This window comes from Ambystoma mexicanum, chromosome 4p (genome assembly GCF_040938575.1).
Source record: "Ambystoma mexicanum isolate Mex_15411 chromosome 4p, UKY_AmexF1_1, whole genome shotgun sequence".
In the NCBI taxonomy this organism is placed as follows: Eukaryota; Metazoa; Chordata; class Amphibia; order Caudata; family Ambystomatidae; genus Ambystoma; species Ambystoma mexicanum.
Window position 1 is genome coordinate 667325532 of NC_090927.1, and position 26944 is coordinate 667352475.

General features: G+C 46.9%; 1 protein-coding gene across 3 annotated transcripts in view; it reads left to right on the plus strand.

Moving 5' to 3' along the window:
* The window catches only part of COL19A1 (collagen type XIX alpha 1 chain), a 2241461-nt gene that overhangs the window by 2025777 nt on the left and 188740 nt on the right, over positions 1-26944 (plus strand). For all 3 annotated transcript variants that reach the window (XM_069606203.1, XM_069606204.1, XM_069606205.1), the window contains exons 38-42: positions 437-490; positions 2677-2721; positions 4982-5023; positions 5116-5157; positions 9835-9861. In XM_069606203.1, the coding sequence (XP_069462304.1) occupies positions 437-490; positions 2677-2721; positions 4982-5023; positions 5116-5157; positions 9835-9861 (210 nt within the window). The remainder of the gene's footprint in view (positions 1-436; positions 491-2676; positions 2722-4981; positions 5024-5115; positions 5158-9834; positions 9862-26944) is intronic.

Consider the following 26944-nt stretch of genomic DNA (forward strand, 5'->3'; position numbering starts at 1 on the left):
GAAGTCCTGATAAGCAGTGCTTGATGACTGTACGGGGTCAAGTTGTTGGCCTACTTGAGAGTTGGGCAGTTTCCCATGATGGGGTCAGCCAACAAGGACACTTATAAGAAAACAATTGTGCAGCAGCCACTGATAGTGTTATCCTTCATGCTTTGCCATGGGTTTCTAGAGAAGCACACCTTATATTGCAATGCAGGTGACTTTATTAGTTCCAGCGGGCAGTAAAAGCCATGGAGGTTTAGATTTCCAAAATGGTGAAGTCAGCCAGATAACGCTGCCTGCTTTGGTAGTTGATCTCATTCCAGGAACACATGCAGACCCTGCTTCCGTTAACGCCCGTTGATGCCAGCGCGACCTTCCGAGCATGCTCTTGGTGAAAATGATTTTTGTGTGTCGTTCAGTGCCGAGCTAATGCAAGTTCATCTTTGTTCCTCAGGGGCCATTGGGAAGACCTGGGCATCCGGGGCCTGCGGGGCCAAAAGGAGAAAAGGTAATCAGAGCAACTATTTCCTGCCATCCCTCGAGAAGTGGCCAAGGTCAGACAGTGCACGAGACTCATGAATCACCACATGTGGGTCAGGCCCATGCCACCAAGACAGGCAGGGTCCAGATAAAGCCATAGCACCTCGTTGGGGAAGTGCTTTAAGTAAAACCCAGTGGCGTGCGTACGCAGCATGTTCAGGTGAAGAATTCACGATGTACATTAGTTTACTGTGCAGCCAGCGCCAGATAAAAAAAAAATACATGGTGTAATGAATGTGTGCAGTCACGTGGACTGCTGCACCCATCAGCGACCTCCGATGTATATTGTCTAATGCCAATCTAGTGCACTTGCCTCTTGCTGGGTCAGCCATAAAATGGAGAACAATGAAAGCATGCTATACATGCAAAGATAAATGCATAGTGGGAAACTGCAACGTTGCTATCACGCCATTGAGCACTTTTTCACACATCAAGTGCACATATGACACGGATAAGGACAGGACAATCAAAGCAGGTTCCCTGGCAACCCCCAACGTCAAATAAGGGCCAATGCGTTCCCTCGGAAAGATGCCAGAGAGGGCACTAATGGGCAGGATGAAGTCCAAGTAGCTTCAGCCAACATGAAGTCCAGTTGCTGGAATATGACTGCTAGGCTGGGGGAATGCCGAGTAGAAATGCATATAGAAATGGGAGTGCGCGCAAATGGCACGGTAACAGGCAAGTGGAGGCTGGAGCATGCGCAATGGGCCCTCGGGGCAGGAAGGGCCTGCTGGGCGTTGAAGGCAATGTATAGCGCTGGCAAGGCACCTCAAGCAGCGCTATGCAGTAACGGAGGCCCACAGAGAGGGAGAGCGGGGGTGGGGAGCGTTTTGTAAAAAGTGCAAATTACATGCAAGCCACCACCAACATTAGCACCGACACACTGTTGAGACCCTGCACGCAATGGGAACCCTTCACAAGGAAGTGGGGAGAATGAAAGCGTCAAGGGGCAAACTCACCTTTGCTCTTTGCTTTTACTCTACGTTTTGCAAAATAATGGAGTTGATATTACTCCTTTGCTTAAAATGCCCAGAGGGGGCGGCTTGTGCTTGCACTTATGTGCAAACAGGCGCCCTATGGCCAATTCTTGTAATTTGCACTTCAGAGTGCAAATGAGAAGTGTAAAGCCTCAGCTGAAGCATATTTACCCCTCTCTTTTGCACTGCCTGCCTTGTACGCACGCAGGCAGCGTTTACAATGATTTCCTGACGAAAGCAGGCCTACTCCATAAGAAATCTTTGGTTTTATGCCAGCATGAAAACCCCACGGTGGTGTAAAACCTGCTATCTTGTACTGTGTACAGTGTGTCACACATATGTAGTGTGCTGCCCCACAAAATGTTTACACGTTGCACGGTTCCATGAATCAGGGTTTGTTTCGGCAGTGCAAATTCACTTTGACCTGGGCAAATATTCCATGAATCAGGCCCCATGTATTTAAGAATATTGCATGTCTTACCACTCCACCAAATTCGGACTTTCATTACTTAAACTCAGTAATGCTTGCTTTTGTGTGGAGGTATTTACCACCACGCACACGCATTGCTGCATTTAGTGCTTACCTCATGCAATACTTACCAAACCCCATGGAGTCATATGGGATTTAAAAATTGGGAATAACAGAAAGGTCTGAATGACTTGGAATCACACAGACCTTTGCGGTTCCCAGTAATGTACCACTTGCAGTAACGATAACTGAGATTGTCTGTATTACCAAAGGGTAATGTCGCCGAACTCACATTCCCCACTTTGTGTTTTGATACGTGGGAAGGTAGCTTTGGAGCCTTTTTATTAGCACACACCTACTTCAACTCAAAATCACTGCGCATCAAGGGTCTACCTTGGTTTGGTTTGCCCACCCACGCATAGCTTACTTAATAGGAAACCCAGTTAGATGGCAGTACAGAGCATGTTACACGTCACTACCATTGCGCACCGCACTATGAGCTCTGTAAAAAAGCGTGTGATAGAAATGATATTGAGTGGCCATCCTGTTCATTCCTGGTGAAACTTTGTGTAAAAAAAGAAATAGGCACTGGTTTGTGATATCACACAGCAGTAGGCTTTCATTAGTTTGCGTCGCGAGGTTGCTCGTTTGTGGCTGTTGTGTATTTTCTTTCACTGTCATTTAGTAACTCTTGGTTTTGCTTTGCAGGGAGCTGAGGGGTCTCCCGGCACACCTGGACCGCCTGGACCTGCTGTAAGTCATCACTATTCTTGTACATCACACACTACTCAATGGGACAACTTTCCTAAAGAACAGCCTTAAAGTGGCTTCACATTGTGGACTTCTCAATTTCTTGGCCATGCTATTGGCCTTTTTTGTCTAAAGGAGACTTTTTCCACTTTTGTAAAGGGGTTTTGTAACACACTGTACTGCAAAAAAGCTGCTTCAAAGAGCATGTTAACAGCAGTGTTCATTAAAGTGTCAATTGCCCAGACACTTCTCAAGATATGACTTTCATTACATAATTGGTGACTGACAGTTGCACCAATAGGTATAGGAGAAGAATTGGTGATGTAGCAACCATTCGTTCTTATCACCCTGTCTCTGATCTGTTCATGAGGGTTCTTCCTCAGCAAGTTATCATTTGAACATGTTTATTGCTATGACAATAATGTTCTTCTAGATGTGTCTGGTCGGTCAGTTACTGCCCTGTGTATAAAGGTCTCTTGCTTCTTTTGTAGGTGTTACTCTCAGCCACAGCAGGCAGTTCTTGGAATGTTGCCCACTCTTTTAGGCTTTGCTTGCATCAGATGGATTATGAAATGTTTAGATGTGAACTTTCCCCTTCATGTTTGAGGCAATTGACTGCGGTAGGGGAAGGCATGTCCCGGAGGCCCACGTGCTGTGGCTGTTTGGATGGTGGCGCGCACCTAGTGCCAGGTGGAAAGCTTTCTTTGGCATGGAAAACCTGGTTGTTGGTTCAGAAGGGTTAAAACATAGGAGGCCTTTTCATGCAGCTTTAGAAGAGCTCAGCAGTGCCTTATGATAGATCACCACTGGGATTTTATGGATCTCGGCCCCATGTTGGAATTGAGTAACAGTGGGGCCATGAATGTGAAAATACTCTTCGAAGTGAACAGATGCTCTCCATTGTAGCGCCTTCGCTTCCCAGTTTCCATAGGAGAAGACCTTCTCTGACTAGAAATGATGATCCGTTCAAATCTGATTTTGTGGGCTGACCAGTTGAAAATGATGTCTACAGAGCCAGCTTCCGAATATTGGACTTGGTGCACTCGACTAAATAGCTCTAACCGAATAAACCAGGCAAATTCTACTGGGCACATAAAAAGGTAAACTAAAAGCGAAAGCCACATTATGCACCGATAACCCCTTGTGAGATTCCTCTGTAGTCCACAGGAGTGCTCTCGGTTGCTTTAACATGCCAGGCACCCCGATCCAGTCAACAACACCTGCAACCGGCCCCGTCAATTTCCCTGAGGCAGGGCTCGCCCTTGTGAAGCAATCCGCTTTGCAACCGGTTTGATTAGTTGGGCGGTGTGCTACACTAAATGTTATTTCGGGGTGAGATAGATGAACTCAAAGAACAACCATCCCTTGAGAACAGAGTTTTTTATTTATTTTCAGTATTGGCTTGCACAGCAGGACGCGATCTCTCGCCAACCTATTTCTGCACAGGTATTGTGCAAATGAAGGACCTTTTATAATATTAGTTAATGTTTCTATCTTCAGCGCTGCCCTTCTCAGCTAGGTGTAGTTCTTTTAGGTACAGAGTCGTGGCCTAGTAAAGCCAGGAATTCTGTCTCCACTGAGAGAAGCTCCATTGCCGCAACAGGAGCGGGACGCATTTTAGAATTTAGGCCCACTGCTCTCTTGGAATTCAAGCTTGCTTCCTGGGTCCTACTAACCTACTATAAAAGCAACAACATTGTCCCCTTTGGCTTAAAAAATATGGGGGGCAGTAGGGCAGAGGCTTGCACAAGAGAACACACCTCATTTCTCATCATGCTGTAATGTCGACACAGGTATAGCAGAATGTTAGCATTATTTTTGATCCAGTTTCAAAACCTTTACATAAGATAGGATGGTGAGGCTTGAAATGAGAACTCCCTTTTATTTGTCCTATGCAGCTGTGAGACTTTTAGTAGTATGAAGATTAATCTGGATTTTGCTGAAATGCCACTTGTTTTCTCTCTTGGAGCCCAAAACTGATTCAATGTGATAGTTGTGACAAATGTCAAAGTCATTGTTGTACAAGTGAACTAGAGCACTTATTTGCACACGCGCGCTCACACGCACACAGATGCACACGCCCTTTGGAGTCAAGCGCGTAAGCGCAATGGGTCGCACTCCAGAAAGGCTTCTGCTTAAACTGAAAAGTCAATTGTTGCCGACCTCAGTGCAGGACCAAACGTCCACAGTCATGAAATGGTTTCTAGTATATGTCATAACATGGCTAATTTGGCAATGTTTTTGTGTTTTTATATGTATGCAGCACAACGAAAAAAATGGGATGGGAAGCTTGTACAAGATCCAGGTATTGCACCCTTTGCCGCGCCAAATACTCTCTTGAACTCTTAAAGCGTGTTGGATGCCAGGTCTTGACTCACTTGTTGACATTTCTTTCAGGGAGGGACTGCTGCCAGCTACCCTGGACCACCTGGTGCCCCTGTGAGTGTTCAGTGTGTTTTTCGTGGTGCGCCATGTGCAGGTTGGAGGGAATGTACACGGGTGGTGGGGTACCTCGTCTATGTGGCCTTCAAGCAACTGCATGACTGACCACAGAATCTCTAGATACACGGCCTGAAACCAAGTGCACAGCAGGTTCCTGCATCTCACATACTGCACTGCGCCAAGCACTCTCCTACACACTCTTCCACAGCAAACATATATTCCAATCTATCCTGTTCTTTCCTTAGAGGGGAAGGCCCCTTCCATAGGCTGGCTCAAGTATAGGCATTAGCCAGGCATTTTCAAGGCACTGCCATAACATGTTGAAATGCTGGGATAATCTGCTAGCTGTGGCCAGACAGTGGATGGACAATGCCAATCACATGCCTAGCAAAAGCCAAAACTGCAGACTGTGTCAGTGCTTGTTCAAAGTGAACTTTTGTTGATGATGAGTATCTGTTTTGGCGTTTCTCACTCTTTTTGCACAAGCATGTCTTCATAGCACTGTCGTCTTCACTGGAGGCCGCCTTCAATGCTAAACGCTTAGCACTTGTTTTAAAATAATTAGACATGAGTGGATATCGGCATGACCTGACAGATGTGCACACTTGCCACTGTCAGCTGCAAACATTGACCGATGCAGGAGGCAGAAGGGGAGGACATTGGGAGAACACGTGATGGTTTGCAAGAGGACTGTGGTGTTATTTTGTTCTGGGCAACATTTATTCTAGATATAGATTTCAGAACGAACTCTAAAAACTGCCACATGCAGCTAAGAAGTGGGTATTTGTCATCAAAAGCTAGGGATATTGTTGACTACCAACAACCGGTTGGTAGTTAACGGTTCTCTGTCATTTCATTGCGGGATGTTTTTTCACTGGGTTTTTTACAGCGGATTTTTCAATTAAAAAACTCATCAAATTTTTATTTTTTATTTTTAGGGGGTCCCCCCAAAAAACCCTCCATCCCATTTAAATGTATAATATGTTCCTGAACACCCAACCCCAAATATATATTTTTCTAATCCCCCAAAAATTTCGATGAGTTTGTTTCCTTAAAAAATCTGTGGTTAAAAAAAACAGTGAAAAAACACACCGCGATGAAAGGACGTTGTACCGAGTTAACAGCTTCCTACACCTGTAAGCATCTTTCATTGAGGATATTTCTTTTTGTATTTTTTAAAAAAATGTGTTTATTGGCTTTAAGTAAAAAATACTCAACCTTAACAAAATAAAAGAGATAAAAAAAAATAGAAAGACTACATACATAGGTATATGGAGCACACATCATAATTCGAAATTCGCCTAACAGGTTTGCATTTTCATTCATCAAATTCATATTATGGAAAAAATGACATACATTGAAATATAAAAACACATACTACTTACACACTAGCAGCATAGTACGGCTTCTTACCAAACTACATTATTATCAGTTCATAAACCGTTATTTACAAAATACACCTAGATTGAATCAATTTACATACAACATTTAATCAATATTCATCTTGAATAACCTATGGCAATTTTTCCAGAACCCCCTCAGTATCCAGCCATTCCCTTTTACCCATATACTTGGACAAGTGAACATTTCGATTTTTGTTCACAGCAGGACACCCCATTACCAAATGTTTCAATGTTTCGATGGATTCAATATCCTTGCAAAAACGACAAAAATCCTTTCCCTTGTCAATGTACCATAGCATACTAACATTCCTCGTGTCTTATAAAGATTCCAACGGAAGCGGATTAAGTCCGGCCTCACTTTTTGGCATGGGAAGAGTTTCAAATGTTGAGCCAGGTCACCCACTCTTGTGTTCATGAGGGCATTTCTTTTTCGGCTCGATCATATGGGTGCGCTATGTGGGAAGGGGCCCGGATTCCACTGTTGGCATCTGAGTGGGTGGGTGCCTGCGTTCTTGCAAGGGCCTGATTAAGCCTTTTCACTTGGTCTGGCACCCTAGAGCTTGGAGAGCCAGGGACTTTATGGTTAGGGCCGAGCCTGGGGGTCAGGCCTGACTCTAGGCGCCCACCACGGGCAGAGCTCATGAAATCCCTGGGTCCGCCACAAAAAAGGAAAAAAAAATAACACGGACCTGGCGAGCCACTAACAGGGCGGCATTGATTTGTTTTTCATATATGGGCATTTCTTTCCATGTTGCCTGCTCCGCGCGGGCAAAATGGAAAGAAAAGGTCAAATGTGAAGAAAACAAACTGCCCATTTCTTCCCATTTTGCCCGCGGTGCGAGCAAAATGGAAAGAAATGGTAATTTATTTTTTTTTGCACTAGCCAGCCTCGGTGGAACCCGTGACGGGCCCGTGGCATCCGGGGGTACTGGCCCAAAAGGATGGTTGGGCTGGTCCCCCTGTTGGGGCCCGGGCTTCGCCAGGCTCGCCCAACTCTAGGCACCAGGTAGCCCAAACATTAGGCAAGCAGAGAGATTACCCACTTACCTGCGCAAACACTTGATCCGACCTTGGCACACACAACACACACACCCTCGTCCTACTAACTCACGCATTCACCTCACTAACCTTACTCATACGCGCTACAGGGTGATTCTATGTGTAGGGGAGGGAATATATGCATTTGTCAACTCACCCACTCCTACCTCTAACTAACACTCGCCAATCTCAACTAATTCCAGTCTAATCCTGCATGCATCCACTCATGTCATGCATGCACCCACTCGCTGCACTCATTAATAAGTGTGTGTGTGTGTGTGTGTGTTTGTGTTGGGGTGAATGTGCAAGAGTAACTGTCAGTGTGTTTGTGCGAATGCAAGTGAGTCACTGAATGAGTACAGGAGTACTCAAGAGTTTTTTTACTATCTTATTCTGTTGATGTGTGCTTGTGTGAGTGCACATGCATGTGTGTATATGTGTGCACAAGTGGGTGTCTCTGAAAGAGCAGGGAACTTGTATTGCATAATCCATCACCGGCATGGTCCCCAGTGAGGAATGATGGAAATGAATCTCCTGCACCCCCCTATGCACTTCTCCTCATAAACACATGACCATGCCCTCACACCAACACACAGCACACATGTGCATGTGGACGTATGTTGGCGTCAGCTCGGGTGGGCGTGAGAAGAGCACAAGATTGGGCGGACCAAGCAGTGTGCAAACCAGTGCCACACTATCTGGGAGAAGAACAGACGTGTGGGGGGTGGGGGGGTGGTGATGGGGGGTGGTGGCACAGAGCTGCAGTGTGTGGTAAAGGCAACTGCGTGTGTTTGCGGCAGACACTGAGTGCCCATTGTAGCATGCCGCAGTGGCTATTTGGGTGGGTAGCATGGTAGGGCAGCAGGTTGGACTGGCCACTTTGCAGGATGTGGGGACTCTTCAGTTTATTGTGGGGGTGCAGGCTGAGCTTTTAACATCGCCCTTTTTTATAGAATGCATGAATGAGTTCCTGCTTAGACATTACGCATAGGCAGATTCTGCGGAGTGCAGGGAGGCGGGTGGGTGGCCTTTCCCCCCAGGCGCTTCCCTGATCTGCAACGAGACCGCACCTGTTTAGCATGTGGTTATAATAACTGGGGTGCATACATTTCAAGGCACGTTTAGGTGTAGGGCATAATGAATGCCAGTCCCAAGGAGAGCCACGTAGAGCAGGAAAGCAATGTCTCTGGCAAGTGGCCGCGAGTTCCATGCTTTGCCGGCCCTGTGAGCATGTCATGCAGAGCAGTGTCAACTCAGGACCTGCGGACCAGAGACACAGGCAGACAGGGCCTTCCAAGACAATGCTGGCTGACCCTGGCCTCATTACAGGATTCCCTCCCTATGAGTTCAGACAATGCTGAACTTGCATGCTGGTTGAGCCTGGCCTCTTTACTGGATACCCTCCCTATGAGTTCAGACAGTGCTGAACTTGCATGCTGGTTGAGCCTGGCCTCTTTACTGGATACCCTCCCTGTGAGTTCAGACAGTGCTGAACTTGCATGCTGGTTGAGCCTGGCCTCTTTACTGGATACCCTCCCTGTGAGTTCAGACAATGCTGAACTTGCATGCTGGTTGAGCCTGGCCTCTTTACTGGATACCCTCCCTATGAGTTCAGACAATGCTGAACTTGCATGCTGGTTGAGCCTAGCCTCTTTACTGGATACCCTCCCTATGAGTTCAGACAGTGCTGAACTTGCATGCTGGTTGAGCCTGGCCTCTTTACTGGATACCCTCCCTATGAGTTCAGACAGTGCTGCTTTACTTGCTTCTGGTTGACCCTGTCCTCATTACCGGATACCCTCACTATGAGTTCACACAGTGCTGTACCTGCATGCTGGTTGTCCCTGGCCACATTACAGTATACCCTCACTATGAGTCTATGAGTTCAGACAGTGCTGTACGTGCATGCTGATTGACCCTGGTCTCATTCCAGTATACCCTCACTACGAGTTCACTGATTCAGATAGTGAGTGCCGGCTGGAAGGAGCCATGCACACCACAGGCAACACTTTTTGACAGACCCCCCACACCCCACCCCCTTCATCATGTAAAATGAGTTATTTCGTTCAGATCTGTTTCTGCCCATGTAAGTGTTCCCATGTTTCCCAGTCGGATAAGGATGCCCGGGCTGAGTGCTTTCCGATCTGCCGAGGCAATGAAGCAATTGCCTTCATCCATCCTTGCTCTTATTTTTTTTTCTAATGCTGTCTTTATTGCTTCTGTTTTTCTGCAGGGTCCCAAGGGTGATATTGGCCCAATGGTATGTAACCTTTCTGTGCAATGTTTCTTGTAAGTGTTTTACTCACAAATTGTTTTCTCCAACGAGGCATGTTGAAAAAAGGTATTTTGCAGTACACGAATACAAGCATTCACACCATGCACGCATTTTCAATGCCTTATCCATTGCAGACATGTAAACCAATCATACAAGACAGTATTTATATCGAAGAAAACTCTGAGGATTGCAGACTAAGGGCTTAACACAAGCAGCATTTCATAACATTTCACTGATGCACAAGAGAACACATTGCAACCATTTTGAGGCTGTGCAAGAGCTGCCCTCTCTGCACTGTAAGCCAACATTTGGTTTCCTTGTTGGTTAACTCAAAACAGTAAAAGCCAAACACTCCATTCAGGGCCTGCCTTAGGGCAGGGACCGCCTGGGCGACTGCCCGGGGCCCCATTAGCCTCCCGCCATGCCGGATCGGTGGAGGGGAGGGGAGTCTTTCAAGGGCTCCCCCGAGCTGGCATGGTGGGAGAAGGTGCAGCAGGCCCCCTACTGCAATTAAAAGCATCTTGCTCTATGTGGCGCATTATATAACAATAGGGCCCTGATGCTTTCGCATCGGTGCCTATTGAAAAGTTTGGCGCACCTCCGCCTGCATGACCAAGGGCACTTGGGGGGGCACCAAATATTTGTTTTGCTGCCCGGGTTGCTGCCGCAGCTAAGGCCGGCCCAGACTCCAGCTCTCTGCTGGGTTCGGTAACTTCCGGTGGCTTTCTACCATTTCAGAGAGTTGTCTTGCTACAGGGAATTTCCCAAACGTTCAGTTTTTCCAGCTCTCCTTGAACCCTTCCATGGAAGCCAACGTGGCACAGCTGTTCCAAGCGGGGGACTCTGAACACCTCCCTACAGGCCACTCTTTCCTCAACTCCCACATTTTATTTCAATTTTATTTCAGCCTCCAATGTATCTTAATTCATTATCCAGGACTGAACTCAAGCAGTCTCCTATTTCAGCCACTTCCTAGTTCCAATATGTGCGAAAATGCTGCAGCTTTGCGTTGATGCCAGAAACAGTTTCTGGCAGATGTTGAAATGTGGACAGTGTGCAGCTGGTACCATGCAGTTAAATATCTCCCCATGCACCCAACATCTCCAGTGTGGATTTGGGCTTGGCACACCCTCCTCAGACCTCCTTTCCAGCAAATAATATGGTGGAAAGTCATTTAGTGTCCCTGTGACTGCCTTTTTGGGGCCTCTCCCCAAGTACCCTTCCCTGAATGTTTTGTGTTTTGCGTCTGACGTATGTGCAGGAGGATTATTTGTTAAATGATTTGGTGCATTTTCAGTGTGCTGCATTCCATAGTTCACCATTACTCTGTGAATAGTCAGTCAAAGTCTACAGTATTGGACTCTAGCCCGCAGCAGGCCAGCATCGCCTGGGGAAGGGCCATCTTAAGCACTTTGGGGGCCCGGGGCACGAACACCTTTGGGGGGCCCCCCTCCATCAAGCCAAATTAGTTAAGGTGTCCAGAATATCTGGTTGTGCCCCCGTCATGGCGATCACAACACATAGCTTGGCATGTTACCTCACAGCTATTAAAATAGTCAATGGTATTCCCTTTCAGTCCCCTTACCCTCTTCATTCTTGCTGTAATCAGAAGGATAAAGAAGTAGCATTGCAAGGCCAACATCAGCAGTCCACGACAAGGCTACTTGCATTCTAGCATAGGTACAGGCCATTCTTCTTCATTAGCAGTAATGAGGAAGTTACACCAGTCATAGTACACATGATTCAGGACACAGATCGTATGTAAAAGGCACACATAATGCAGAATAGACAGCTCCCTCACAGAATGCAACAATGCTCAAGCATGGATACAGAAGACCAATTAGACGCAAGGAGAAAGATACACCTACCATAGAATAGGTAGTGGATGAAGATTAGAAGCTACCAGGAAGGAACACGCATCCAGACAGATTGAGATTAGAAGAGGGGCATGGTTTTCAAGTAGGGTTGCCATTACAGAGCAAAGAAACAAATGGCTGTGGTGTGCAATATATCAATGCTCACTATTAGTATAGAGGAAGCAACACTATAGCCAGTTAAACCATGTGTGAAGCTGTTGTGAAGCTCATACCCTGAGAATAAAATCACTCATAAGGGTGACAATTGTGAATGGTTTAGGGACTGACAATTGTGACATATTAGGCAGTGCAAGATTAAATGAGATGCCCAGGATTACACGTTGGTTAAAAGGTGAAGCTGGCATTTGCACCCACTCTGCAATTTCTGCACTTTACCACTTGCTTTCCTAGTACGTACCATGAACTAAAATAATCCCATTTTAGAAATTTGACTTAGAAAGTAGACCAATCACATAATTTAAGATGACAATTTTAAAAACAAAATGTTATAGAAGCTCATTACGCAAAATGGGAATGATCCTAGCTTCATTGTCCGGATCATCAAGGGAAGTATATAGGTGCCAACATACTATTTGATGTGATCCTAAAAGATTACATCTGGGTTTCTCTTTTGTATTTTAATGCTTTAAATTGGCCCAAAACACAGGCTTGTGAAATTGTTATTTATAAACAAACACAAAAACCTTTCGGTTGTACAAAAAAGCAAACAGTTTTTTTGTGCCAAATGAGCAGACCTTAAAATATGCTTGCCACAGGCCTGCAATATCTGATCGGCTCTCTTCTGTCTAGGACCCCTTCCGCTGAAAGGACCTACATAAAAAGTCAGATCAGGTAATGAATGGGCTAAACAATACCCCCAACATGTGAGAAGGCAAATATTTCAAGGAAGACAGTACAGTAATGTCAGTGAAATAAGTTGATTTTTCCAGGATCAATGTATCGTCTGCTGGGGAAGCCAGGATAGAAGCATGAACGCTTTGGTTCCGCAGTCTTGAATTTGCATACCTAATCACTTCTCTGACTAACACTTTATTGGGCCTCATTACAAGTGTGCTGGTCTGGTAACAACGGTGCCGGGACCAGCACACTACGAGCCTGTAGGAGGGTGCTGTCCCGCCCACCAGGGTCAGACCTGGCGGGCGGAACGGCACCGCCCGCAGACTTTCATGGAAGCACCAGCACTGTTGCACATGGTGCCAATGCTTCCATGCTCCCCATTCCCATTGAGTCCTTTGGGACCCAAATGGGAATGGGGATTTACATTTTCCGGCGCCTGACTTCACGGACCACCGGGGCTGTAATGCCCCAGTGTTTCCATGAAGTCAGGCGCCAGAAATGTGCAAGTCCGGTGGCAACCTGCCGGTTTAACCAGCACGGTTGCAGCCGGACTTGTAATGAGGCCCATAGTCTTTAATTGAGGTAGCCGCCTAGGTTTTACAAGCCTCCATCTGCAGAAACCAATTTCTATACCTTCACCATACTGATGCTATATTCTTATTTTTTTTTTTTTTTTTTATAGCAACCACAGTTACAGGTACACTGCTGAAAATAACACCTGTTGCACAACAAAACAAAGTACACATACCTTCAGATTTATCAACTTCAAACAAAGGAAAGGCTGAGTTGGCCTTGCTGGAATTCAGTATTATATTCTTGCATATGAACACAAATCTCTGCAATTAGTGCTTAACACACTGAGCTATCCTCTGAACGGACACAGCACTCACATCTATCAGTATGCATTTCAACTTTGGCTATTGCACATGATCAACATTAATCCCATAGAAAGGTGAGACCGCTACAGGAGTTGTAGTGAACACACAAACTATGTGTGGGACAGTGAACACAGAAAGCATTACAGGATGAATTGATCAGAGCAGAAAGTATTTGTTGCAACAGGCAGGCAATAGGTTCATAGCCTCAGCAACACGCCATACAATATCTTGACGTGTTCTATTTAAGTTTTGTAAACAATGGTCACTAACTTCTTTAGATTAGACACCCTTGTTGGGGGGATCGCCCCCCAAGGTGTGGGCTCGGGGCAAGTGCCCCTTTTGCTCTCCCATAAAGACATCACTGGCCTGGGGAACTCCTACTCGGTTATCTTCTGTGTGTGCTGCACTGAAATTGCATCAGCATTCTTCCGAAAGCTGTTTGAGTGCAGGGCCAGGACCATCCCACGCTCGCACCCCAGCTACCACACTGGATAACGATTCCAAACTATGCCGGGTAAAACACTTGAGGAGCAGCAAAGTATTTCTTGCCTTGAAAAGTCACCTAGAGGTGAGAAACACATGCTGGCATTCACACAGTATCATACAGATTGAAACATGATCTCTTCTACATTGGTCGAAGTGTACGAAAAGAAGTAGTGAAACTATGTTCCCTGCCAGCCTGCACAGCTCCCCACAAACCCCAATCGCCACCCCCCCTCGTATGAACAATACAAACCCCAAAACACATGCTCCTACTGTTTAGGGGAACTCTCAGTGCAGTGCACTGAAAGTTAAAGCTTCAACTTCTTCCTACACTTTTATTTTAAAACAAAACCATTCCGGAATGGTTTCTTTTTAAATTAAAAGAATAGGAACTGTAAAACTTAATTAAAAGAAGTAGAGGAGCACCGCTCCCGACTGCTCCCGCCCACTTCGTCCACTGCTCTACTAGTTCAAGGGCATATGGAGGCTGTTTCCCTGCAAACCTAGGCTCTCCAAATGCCTAAAACCATGTACTTTTGTCACATCACATGATGGAGCAGCATCTCTATCTTCTTTCTCCAAAGTCTCCTTTAACATCATCATACAATATAATAAAAGGCCAGATGTATGTTTGTCCAATGCAGTAATGCGCAGTAGAGACTGCCCGCTTTGCCTATTGTCACCGCTAGAGGGAGCTGTGTCCTTTGGAAATACTTTAGGCCAGCTATGATATACCACGCAGCTATGAACACTCTGAACATTTCTCTCCTCGCGCACTTTGGCACGTGTACACCGGCTTTCACACTAGTATAGGATAAAAGAACAGAGGCTGTATCCTGCTAGACACCACTGACATCGCCAACAGTTTCAAGGTCCTTCTGAGGGTAATGTCAGATCCTCAAAGACTGCCAAGATGCCACACGGAACAATCAAATGAGTGACAGATAGTTTGAAATCAGCACAATATAAACTAATACAAAAATAGACGTCTTCTGGTGGGTTTTTAGCAAAAGCAGAGCTGTAAGAGGAATTAGAGTTCCTGCACGACCTAGCACTAATGTGCATGCAAGGCCTCCATTCTATTCTCATGACTATATTATGGAGCCAAAATCTTCGGACCTAGCCAGTTATGTAAACTGGGCATGATGGGATGATATTGAAGTTTTAGACTCCGCAGCCAGAAGATGGAACCTTTAGGTCTGTTGATATTTCCTGGAAAGCAAACACAATGGTTGGTGATAATAGCGATATGTGTATTTACCGACCAATGTCTCACTGCAGATTTTTTACAGCCGATAATCCACAGATTTTTCCCTACAAAATGCTGGGGTAGGCCTGCACCTACGCAGGCCAATAATCCTGAACATTTTCCAAGCCCAGTCCCTAAAGTTGGTTCTTTTTTGAAGCCCTGTGGGATTGGAAGGTCCTCCATTGGAGATGAACCGCACAGCCTGTATCCCTCTTCCTGACGCGACATTGGTCCTCTCGGCTCCAAGCCTCTTGGAAACACCTGCCACCAACAGACAGCAGTATTTATCTCTGACAGGCATGGTTGCCTCCCTTTCTGGCTCTGCTGTAATTAAATGCGAGATCCTCAGAACAAAACTGACAAGTTGGAAACATTCTAATTCAAATGCATTCCTGGAAACTCTGACTGAGAAGTGAAGCAGGAGAAGCCCGAGGACACTCACCAATATTAGGGGCATTCCCTTAGCTAATCTGTTGGCTCCGCCGCGTCAGCCGATGAAGCGCATAGCAGAAGTGCCCCATCCCCTCACCTCCAGCTCTGACGTTCCCAGTACATCCTCCCAGGAAGTCAGAATACGGCTCTTCGCACGTGGTGAGGGAGGGGCCTTTCTTCCTTTCCACCATGATCTTGTTTTCTGCACTTCAAGGGGCCCTGGGAAGCCTCAGCCAATGACAGAGGAAATTCTCTGCACTATATAAGGCAGGCTTCTAAAGTTGCGCCCTCTTGTACATTTCATGAGATCTGAGATGGTGCAGAGTTGTCACCCCACAACGCGTGCCTTTCTTTTATCTGCGTGCCAAACATTTCTATAGTATTTTTTAAACATATGGGTCAGAAGATGAACTATGATGATCAATGAAGGATGGGCAGTTTACGGTCTGATTGTTGGGGAAAGAGCGGCTTGCTATCTTTCTGGAACCCAGAGCGCCCTGAGGAGTGTGTGGGCTGGATAGATGCCAGCAAAAACCGACGACTCCCGAAATGGCCCATTTCAGAAGTGTGGATCAGTGCCGTGCGAGCTGCATTGGCTTAGCCAGCACCAGTTTTAATCTAGGCTTGACTATTGCAATACTGCTTATCTATACCAACCTCAGCGAGATGTCAAGCGGCTCCAGGTGGTGCAGGGCACATCCATGAAATGATTAGCGGGCCTCAGTAGGAGAGATCAAGTAGTCAGCACCGGCTGCCAGGGGAACGGAAGATCCTGTTCAAGAGAGTGTGTGTAATCCACAAGGTCCTAAGCGGCATTGGCCCTCGCTTCCTCCAACCGCAAGCATGTCCGTGTACTCCTTAGAAGTATCTCGGCGTCTCTGGTCTCCGGGCGGCGATTCCTTTTGCGAGGCAGTTTCAGGGAGGAGGGGACAGGTGGGAGATCGTTGTATCCGTGCGTCTTGCTTCTGGATTTCCCTACTTGAGGCACTTAGTCGAATCCAGGATTATTTTCGATGGGGAAAATGTTTTTAAAAAACCACCTAATGCCTATTCAGGATCATGCAGTGCAAATATTTCCTGCATAATTGCTCGTTTTTCGTTTATCGACCCTGCCCCTCCTGCCCTCCAGTCAGCACCATGTGGCTTGCCTGGGGGGTGTCAGCGCTCCATGCTAACTGCAAATCAAACCCAGCAGAACGCATACAGACTAGTCCTCCAAGTTTCTTTCACTTGATATGAAACAGACTCAGCATAATATGTTGGTGTTACATGAAAATATTTCCCCCAAAACAAGCAGTGCTAATACCATAGTGGAACTGGAGTGCGTGTTTGGTGCATGGCATAGTCTAAAGCTTGGGTACCAAAGGCTAGCTAGTAGGTATGGTTGACGTGAGGAGAAACAAGATATGTTTACAGGAGAACTAGCAGTTGGAAGAGAGTGTGGGGTAACACAAAAAGATTGCAATCTGTTCGTACAACTATACTCTTTTGCATCAGGTTCACTCACTTTTGCTTTGCAAATTATGAATTCTCTTTTTCTTTCACATTGGCCACTAACATAGACTAAAATGCTTTCATTGGCTGCTCACAGTGATCCCACTGTTTTGGGGGCCATCCACCAGTGGCGTCGCTAGCGAGGGCTGCAGGTGGCCGGGCCCTTCCTCTGATACCCTGCCCCGCCCTACCTCAGCTGGGCTACTTTCTCTGCACTGTCTGCAGTGCTGTGTCCGTCAGCACACACACAGGGCCTCAATCAGTGCTGCCACACAACAATGAAGAGCAGTTAAGTTCTCCCTGCATCCTAGAGCAGCCCCTCCAATCAGAATGTAGCGCACAAAACCGCTAATGATGGGCCATTAGTGATTTAATGGTTTAGTGCCTATATTGGAAGGGGAGGTGCAGTGGAGTGTGATAGTTGGTCTGCACAAAAGATTCTCTTCGGGAGTGCTTCTGACCTCACACATTGCCCTTTTATAGGGCCCCCCCTACTTTTGTCTGTGATCCCCCCTACTTTTGTCTGTGGCCCCCTCTGTGCCACTCTTAAATTTGATTCCTGGCAACGTCACTGCCATCCATGTACATCTTAGGAAAGCTTGTGAAGGCAGTTTACTCTGATTTGCACGAAACAAATGAAAACCCTCAGATCTGCATGCAAAGGGTACTGCAATTGAGGTCTTGCGTCGCTGGAGGATTGGTAGTGCGGCCATGGGTGTAATTTTAGGGGGGCAGGGGTGTTTCCCCCCCCCCCCAACTTACATGGCACACCATTTATCCCCATTCATTTGGCTGGGGCACCTTTTCTTCAGATGTCATGCCCCCCCTGCAACATTTTCAGCAAAGTTACTCCACTGGGTGCAGCGTGTATTTGTGCCGCTAGCCCCCTACTGGTGTTCAGCAGAAGGTGCGTAGTCTGCTGCTTCCGATTCATTGGTGCTCTTCCCTTGTGAGCTGTGCTGCTGGAGATCAGATAGAGCCTGTATTTGGCGTATAGGGGAGGAAGTCCCGGGAGCGGCCGCCAAGGCCTCCATGAATAGTGTCAAGCGGTGCTCTTGTTGGTTGTGCTGAGTACTTCTTAAAAAGCTCTTGATTCTGACCACCATGTGCACATTTTAGGTAGGTGATCTTTTGTGCTAGCACACATTGAAACTGTGGCGAGGGTAAGCATGAGGAAGTCACTGGTCTGAGACTAAAAATCCAATGTACCACACACAACCTTCCACAGCACTTTGAGCCAGCGATTCACCAAGAAACACCCGTTCACCATTGTTGGGATGGTAGCAGAGTTGAAGGCTTGACTGCGCACGAGGCGACGGGAGATGCACGAAAGAACACACACAACTTAAAGCAGTCTGAGAGACAAATAATGTAATGCAGAGACACAGCTAATTCCAAGCAATAATAAGAACGCATTCTCTAGAAACTCTTGGAGGTGAAAATTCCCGGCCTCAACCACAGCAACATAGAACATGAACCCAAAAGGATTTAAGGAAGATGACTCTACAACAACGTTCCACCAACGTCACAATGGACAGAAAGGATCTACACTGGCTTGCGATCGAGGAACGTATCACATTTAAAACCATCACTCTGGTACATCGATGCTTATTCCGTAAAGCGCCTACTTACCTAAAAAAACAATTCAAGTGGCATGAATCATATTGTTATTTGAGATCAAACAATACTGGCCTTCTCCAAGTTGTTCCAGCTAAAAAAGCAAAGGGACTAGGTAGGACTTTCACGACCAAAGCCGTCATAAAATGGAACAAACTTCCTCCCGCACTGAGATTGGTAACTAATCATTTACGTTTCAGAAAACAATTAAAGACACTTCTGTTTAAATAAGATCCCAACTCCTAGATACATCAGCTAGCTTAATACTTCTTATTTATATGTAATGTTCAATGTGACCCATGCCATGTCCTGTTTTCTTGTTACTTAAGTTTGTCTCTTTGTAATGCGCTCTGGTGCCCGCGGGCTGCAGCGCTATATAAACATATAAATAAATAAAATAAATAAATAGAGGCCGATGTTAGTCTATGCTGGGTAGTTTGGTATAAAAAAAAGCCACGCAGAAGTCTTTAGTGAAATGGGGCCTTGTGGCGAGGCCTGGAGGTGACCACAATTACACGCGGTCAAGGTTGAGCCCTCTGTGTTACTTAGCTTCATGGAGAAAAGACCTTTAAAGCAGGAGCCAGCAGCCCAAACTCCTAGCTCATGAAATCTGGCAGATATAAGGAAATAATCAAGAAGATGCGGCAATAGGCACAGGGTGCTGAAGGTGACAAATCCCTTTGTAGTGCCATCAGATCCCCTTGACGGCTCCCGCCTGACAGTTCTTTTGAGGGCACCTAAAGTCTTGAGAGTGTTGGCTTCTGCTGGCGTTGTCCAATGAATTTCCAATGTTTCCAGTTCATCTTTTTTCATAGATTCGTGTTTTTCTGGCTTCCGCCAATCATACTGCCTTAACCCACTAAGTGACTTAGGGGCTGATTCATGGAATTTGTGCGCCGAAAAACAGGGGTTTGTACCCCATTCTGCCCGCAAATCCCTGTTTAACAAATAGGGATTTGCAGAATGGCGCATAAATCCCCGTTTTTTGGCGTACACATTCCATGAATCAGCCCCATAGTGTTTGTGCTCGCATGCCATCTGAAAGAAAACACTCCATGCATTAATGTATCGAACTGGAGTTGCCTAGCAACAATACCCGGCGCCAATCACAGCGCCTCTCTGCTTCCTGCCAGTGACTTGCTACCTCACTCTGGGCTATGGGAAGCTTTGCAAAGATTTTGAATTACACTTCGTTTGGTGGAAACGTTGCACCTTCTTAAATTGTGGAGCTTGTCTCCCACTTTGACACTGATATCAGGCACATTTTTGATTATTCTAATTCTCCAACAAATTCGTTTTTCAAAGTGATATTTAAAGTGCATTGCCGGTTAAAGTTGCGCTTCCATTCTATGCTACAAAATGGATGTTCCAAGGATGTCAGTTTTCGGTGCATGATCCTGAAACATAGGGTCGCGAGAGCGCTATATTATGACCACAAAATAATGTAAAGCTGAAGATTCTTCGGACATGAGTGACGTCTTTCAATATAATTACATGTTCGGTCCCCTCCTGCTACAGACTGTTAACCTGTCTGCGAATAACAAGTGTTACTATTTCTCGGTAGGCATTCTAACAAACTCTGGAGGTTGAATGTCTGAGCTAATCCTGCTGGGATTAAAACCTGAGGCCTGCAAGAGGCACTCTATTTTAACCAACAAGTAATGAATTAACGTCTCTAACTTTTGAATAGAGTTTTCTTTCTTCTGGCATAATGAAACAAATGCTAGAAGCATTTATTGGCTTTCTTGATATACTGCGCCATCAAAATCAATTGTATGCTCACCCCGTAAGCACCAATCTTATGAGAGCGTGAAATCTTTCGTAAAGGTTTTACGGTTTGATGGGCAGTTGTTTCCACCCCTACAGCTCTGAGCTGTGATCATCCCATCGAGTGATGTATGCCTCCTCCCGGGACCTGTAAATTCCCCAGAAATGATGCCCCGGAGAAATGAACTTTGGAGTTGCGCATAACAGGCCCGCACCTCTGCAAGAGTTATGTCCCAATGCAGCACTCACCTCCCACTCAGGTCACACAACAAGTCTGGAAAAGAGGATCTGACAGCAATCCTTTGATTTAAGATTTTAATAATCCAAAAGTCAACCCAGAACAGCTTCCATTGTGATCACGGCGTGTCAAGTGCACAGTTGTTATGCTAGGAAAGGTCAGGCCGCATTGGCAGTCGATACATGCGCCTGTTGTGGTGGAGCGAGCAGGGCAGGCTGCAGGTGCTGGGGAAATTACAGTGTTAAATCACTTCAGCACCTGCGTCTCCTGTCAGAGAATTCTGTTCAGAGATCTCCGGCAATTGTCAACTTTCAAAGAGTGACATCATGCGTGGCCATTAAAATAGGACAGTCATGGGAGACGGCCTGGCTCCTGTGGAGTGCCTTCTGGTGCTGTGTTAAACTCCCTTCTTGCCTCCCATCCCATTTTAGTAGAGGTTGGGTGGTATCTGTGCCCCGCCACTTTTATATGGTTGTATTCGCATCTTGCCTGATGTATGTGACAGTACATTTGTGTTTGAAGAATAACATGCCTGGCATATCTTATGAAACAGTGGCACATTTGCGAAAGGGGTGAGTGGGCTTGTTCCATAACAGACATCTTTCTCTCCTTCTCTCTCACGCACCCTCTCTCCCCCTCCCCCCAATGTGCTGCACTCTCACACCTAATCAGTGAATCACAACAGAACCCCCCTCCCCCGGCCTTTGCCCACTCTTCCGTGCCTTGCAAAGTCTTTGAATTACCAGGGTTACCAAGGCAACCTCTTTTTTATGAGACATCCACGTCGAGAAGTACACGTTATTTTCAGGCACAACAGTAAGCAAAGTTGCCAGTAAACAAGACACGGCAGTCAGTCTGTTGCCGCTTTCCATTTATAGGTCCGTGAAAATGCCGCCATTTCGCGAGGAGCAACAACAGTCTTTATGAGACCAAGGACTTCCTGGAAGGCTTTGAAATGGGTATCCTTCCGCCACCCACCTCGACGTGTTTCTTTGTGCAGCACAGGTCTCCAGCGGTTCCATTCGACCACATATTTTCCTTTTATTTCCTTGGTGAGCAATTTACTAAATTAGCATTTCCAACTAAATGGTGACACTGCGCAGTTTTTGTAATTTAAATTGCATTAATATTGTGTACATAACATATCTGTGATAAATGCCATTTCGGTGTGCGTAAGGGGAGTAACTTCCAGTCTGCCCGTTTTACGTGTGCACCAGTCCACTCTTGCAACTGCTTGCATCTCCCATGGCCCCTCCCTCACTTCTCATCAGAGCGCCGCACTATGAACATAACATTTTGCACAGGAAATGCGAAATTATGTTTCTATATTCTGGACTGCGCCTCAAACATGTCAAAACACTGCCGCTGTTTAACGTCGCCCATAACTGACCCGCTTACAGCAGCACCCGTCCCACACCTGAGCTGCTGGAAGGGACATTGGTGGTGTATTCATACCATGTCCCTGTACGGTGGGACATGGGAATAAACGTCGTTGCGCCAGGACTTCTGTCAGGAAGCCAGCACTTACGCGCTAACAGCAGACCAGGCTCATGTGTCTGATTTAGCGTTCTAGCGGCCATCGTTCCTGGCCCCACCACACAGGCATGGCAGTAACACTGTTGGAATACCCGGTTCCAATATCACACTGGCAACGAATGGGTGCATGGCCCACGTGGGAAAATCCCATGCACAAAAAAAGAATAAAACAACAAAAAAAATACAGAAATATACAGCGCTCCGCAACAGCCGCTCCACAGGGCAACTTCACGAAGTGGACCTACTGGCCCCAGAATCTCCCAGAAAGCAGCTCCATGGCCGAGACAAGAGGGGCTACGTACCCCACCCCATTCACATGGGATGCTGGGGTAAGATAACCCGCATCACCACCTTACAGGACATCTGCCACACCGAGCCCAGCCACCCAGTCACACTGGCACTGGCATTCAGCCACAACCCCCCCAGCACGTGGACAGGGCGCCTGGGAATGGTGATGGCCCTGTTTGACTCATAAACGGACACATCTTTTTTGGGACCAAGATGGGCCTTGTGGATCCAAAAGTTCAAGATGGCTATGTATTTCAGGGGCGTGGACACGCCAGAGGCGTAGGCCGGGCCGGGCCTGAGCAGGCAAGGTCCCCCCAAAATCTGTAAATTCCCGCTCAGCAGCACTGTGTGGGCATTTACAGGTGATAATGTCCCTGTGGTGGGCCCAACTACATTAGCTTCAGGCCCCACTTGTTAGACAATCATGGCTACGCCTCTGGGACACGCCGAAGAAGATGCTTCCCACTTACTGCTGAACGTGAGTGACTACACACTTCACATTTTTAACTCACTACCCAGTGGGGATGGCACAGATTAATGCAAAGCAGCAAAGATACCCCCAGCAATCAGGTTATGCACCAACTTAATCCAGACTACGAAATATTAAACTGTTGTACAACGGTACAAAATGAATCAGAAGCACTCCATGCGTATCATAGGCGACTGCACGGGCTAGCCCTGTCATGTGACTTGAAGGACGCAGACAAAGAGATCCGGCACCAGATCATCAATGGCATGGAGTCAAAGAAGCTACCTAGAATAATACTGAGCGAAAAAGGCATCTCACTGTCGTGCATACTTGAATATGATCGACAAAGGGAGCTCTCTCACGCCAATGCAGCCCAAATGAATACAACCTTGCAGAAACTCCAACTAACACCCGTGCCCAGGAGTGCGTCGATCACAATTCACCCACCTAAGTGGGATGACAGAGAGACAAACAATGCCCTCACGTGGCATCCAAGGATACCAGGCCCGAATGACTGTGGTTGGTGCGGCGGGCAACACCAAGGCAAACTAAACTGCTCAGCATAGGGTACCACATGCAGCGCATGTGGTTGCTTCGATCATAATGCCAAGGTATGCCGATCGTCAGAAAAGTGGTGACCTAACGCCCACCAGCCATGAGGCCACCAAAGAAAAAGTAACAGGACAAACCACGGCAAGTCAAGGCCGGGAACAACTCATCATCAAATAATTCAGAAGATGAGGATGACCGAACCGCAGCAGCCATCGATGCTCAGCATCCAGGGAAAAAAACAGGGACAGTCCACCTTATATCCATGCTACAGCAAGGAGGGAGACAAGTAAAGAAAAAGATAAGACCCTGATGCCTTATGCAAGTGGATGAGCAAGACATAACAATGACCATCTACACCCGCGCCTCAGTAAACATCATGCCACTTGAGACACTACAACGGATGAACCCCCAACCGACAATGAAAACCACCAACACGTTACTATACATATGGCAGTAAGAAACCCTTACCCGTTGTAGGCCGATTTCGCACTACACTCAGCAGAAAAGGAGGCACAAAGATCCGGTCAAAGTTATACGTTGCCGATGATGGCATATACTACCAACTCAGCTGGAGCTGAACGAAGGACCTGGGGCTCATTTAATTCATCTGCAATGTCACTGACACCGACGACATACAAGATTTGCTAGCAAAACATCCCAACATATTTCATGGGATTGGGTGTCTCGAAGACAAAGTGATCAAGTTACACATCGACACTATAAAACAGCCCCAGGCGGTGCGATATCAGAGAACACCGTCCCATATGTGATACCTGGTCGCAAAGAAATTGCATGAGTTGGAAATGGCAGGAATAAACGAGGAGGGAACAGGACCCACACCCAGGGTCTCCACCCTATGGTTGTGACCAAGAATTCCAAAAAAACAGGAAAAATATGAATATGCATTGACATGCGCCTCCCAAATGCTGCTATCATCCAGGAAAGACACATCACCCCAACGGTGGACGAGATAATTCCAGACTTCACAGTGTTCAAATTCTTCTCAAAGATAGACCTAAATAGGTGGGCAAGTTGCTGGCCTGGTTGATCAGCAAGGAAAACAAGAGCCGGGCTATAACCCAGATTAGGACAAACTCGGGGGAGATAGTTGGGAGCCAAAGGGAGATTAATGAATCCTTTGTGGCATTCTACGAGGAGTTGTATACAAGTGAGGGGGGGTATGTGGAAGACGATGTAGAGGATCTCATGGAACTGCTACGGTTACCGAAACTGGGGGAGGAGCTACGGGAAGAATTGGAGGCCAAAATCAAGGAGGCCGACATCCGCTGGGCGATTCGCACAATGAGGAAAGGCACAGTGCCGGGTAGTGACAGACTTCCAGTGGAGTTCTACTCCACGTTTGTCGATCTCCTGGCACCACAGTTTAAGAAGGTATATGAGGATATGAGGAAGCTTTTCGGAGGGGTTGCCTCCCGGAATCATTGAGAGAGGCGGTGATAATTGCGATATTGACAGAGGGGAAGGACCCGATGGACTGCGCAGCGTATCAACCGATATCCCTACTGAATGTGGATGGGAACATTTTGGGGAAGATCTTAGCTGCTAGATTGCAGAGGGTAGCGCCGACCTTGGTCCACCCGGACCAATGTGGGTTTGTTGGGGGAAGAAACATGTCTGGTAATATCTCTCGCCTTCACCATGTTATGGATCTAGTGAAGTCGCAGAAGCAGGAAATGGTGATAGCCTCTTTTGACGCTATGAAGGCATTCGACTCCCTAGAGTGGAAATGGCTATTCCGGGTGCTGAGGGAATTCGGGTTTGGGGATAACATGTGTAGATGGTGGCCCCTGTTATATTCGAAGCCGATGACTATGGTGAGGACTAATAACTGGGTGTCTGGAACATGGGAACTGGGCAGGGGGACGCGGCAGGGGTGTTCGGCCTCCCCCGATTCTGTTTGCCCTGGCCCTGGAGCCCTTGGCAGCGTTTTTTGAGGCAGGAAATGAGGGAGGCAGGGATCGAAGCAGGGGGTCAAAGGCATATAGTTTCCCTTTATGCGGATGATTTATTGTTGTACGTGGTAAACTTCAAGACGTATCTTCCAGAGTTGCTTGAGATTTTAAAAAAATTTCGTTTCATGTCTGGCTTTCGCATTAATCCAGGAAAATCGGTGTTGTTTCCGTTAGGGGGGTTAAAAGATAGTCCACTGGAGGAATTACCAGAGTTGGGAATAAAATGGGAGAGGGAATCATTCCAGTATCTGGGGATAAGGGTATTCATGAGATGGAGGATACGTTCATACATAATACAGGAAGGGCGCTGTCAAAAGTCGGAGACTCAATACAATTCTGGAAAGTTTTACCCCTTTCTCTGATGGGTAGGGTGGCATTCTGTAAAATGGTCATCCTGCCACGATTGCTCTATTTCTTTACAAATATACCCTATGTGGTGAAAAAAGTCTTCTTTAAAATGCTGGACGTTAAGGTCAGGGAACTATTGTGGAATACGGGGAGGAAGAGGTTATCCTTGGTGACATTGCAGAGGAATAGAGAAGAAGGGGGCCTCCCGAATTACGAAAAATATTTTGTGGTGGCTCAGTTGCAGTCGATTTTGGTGTGGGATCAACCTGGGGGGGGGAACCCTGAGAGGATTGATAGGGGATCTACCGCCAAACTGTAGAGCAGTTGAACTACTTTGGTACGCAATGGGTAATAAGGGGAGAACCATGGTATTTGAGGCGGTGAGAGACGTGGAGGAAGTATGTTGGTGGTAGGGCAGTTGGGGGTCACTATGAGGGCAACCCTCCATGGGGGGCGGACCGGAAGCTCCGTCAATTGGAAGGGCAGGAATACAAAGGCTCTGGGAGAAGGGGTGTGAGACGGTGGGGGATCTTTTTTTAATTCGGGAAGCTACTTACCTGTAAGGAATGGTGTTTGAAGTTCGGCCTACCGCAGGGACTTTTTCTGGCGTATGGAGCGGTGGTTCGTAGGTTAGTGGAGATGTAGGAGGGAATGCCTGAGGAGCCGGAGGCGAGTCCGGTGCTCCGAGTTTTGCTTGATCAGACGGGGGGGGCATGTATTTCACGGATCTATAAAGCCCTACGGGAGGGGAACCCCAAGGATGAGTTGAAGATAAAGGAGTGGTGGGAGGCGGACATGGGACAAATATCGGAAAAAGAATGGACACAGGTCTGGGGATTGGTCCGGCAGACATCACGGAACGCCCGCTTCCAGCTGGTCCAGTTTAATATTTTACACAGGATGTATGTGACCCCGGTGGCTCTTGGCAATGAACAGGGAGCAGTCGGATGAATGCCCTAGGTGTGGCGTGGCACAGGCGGGGTTCTGGCATATGGTATCGGATTGTAGGATAATGGTGGAGTACTGGGGT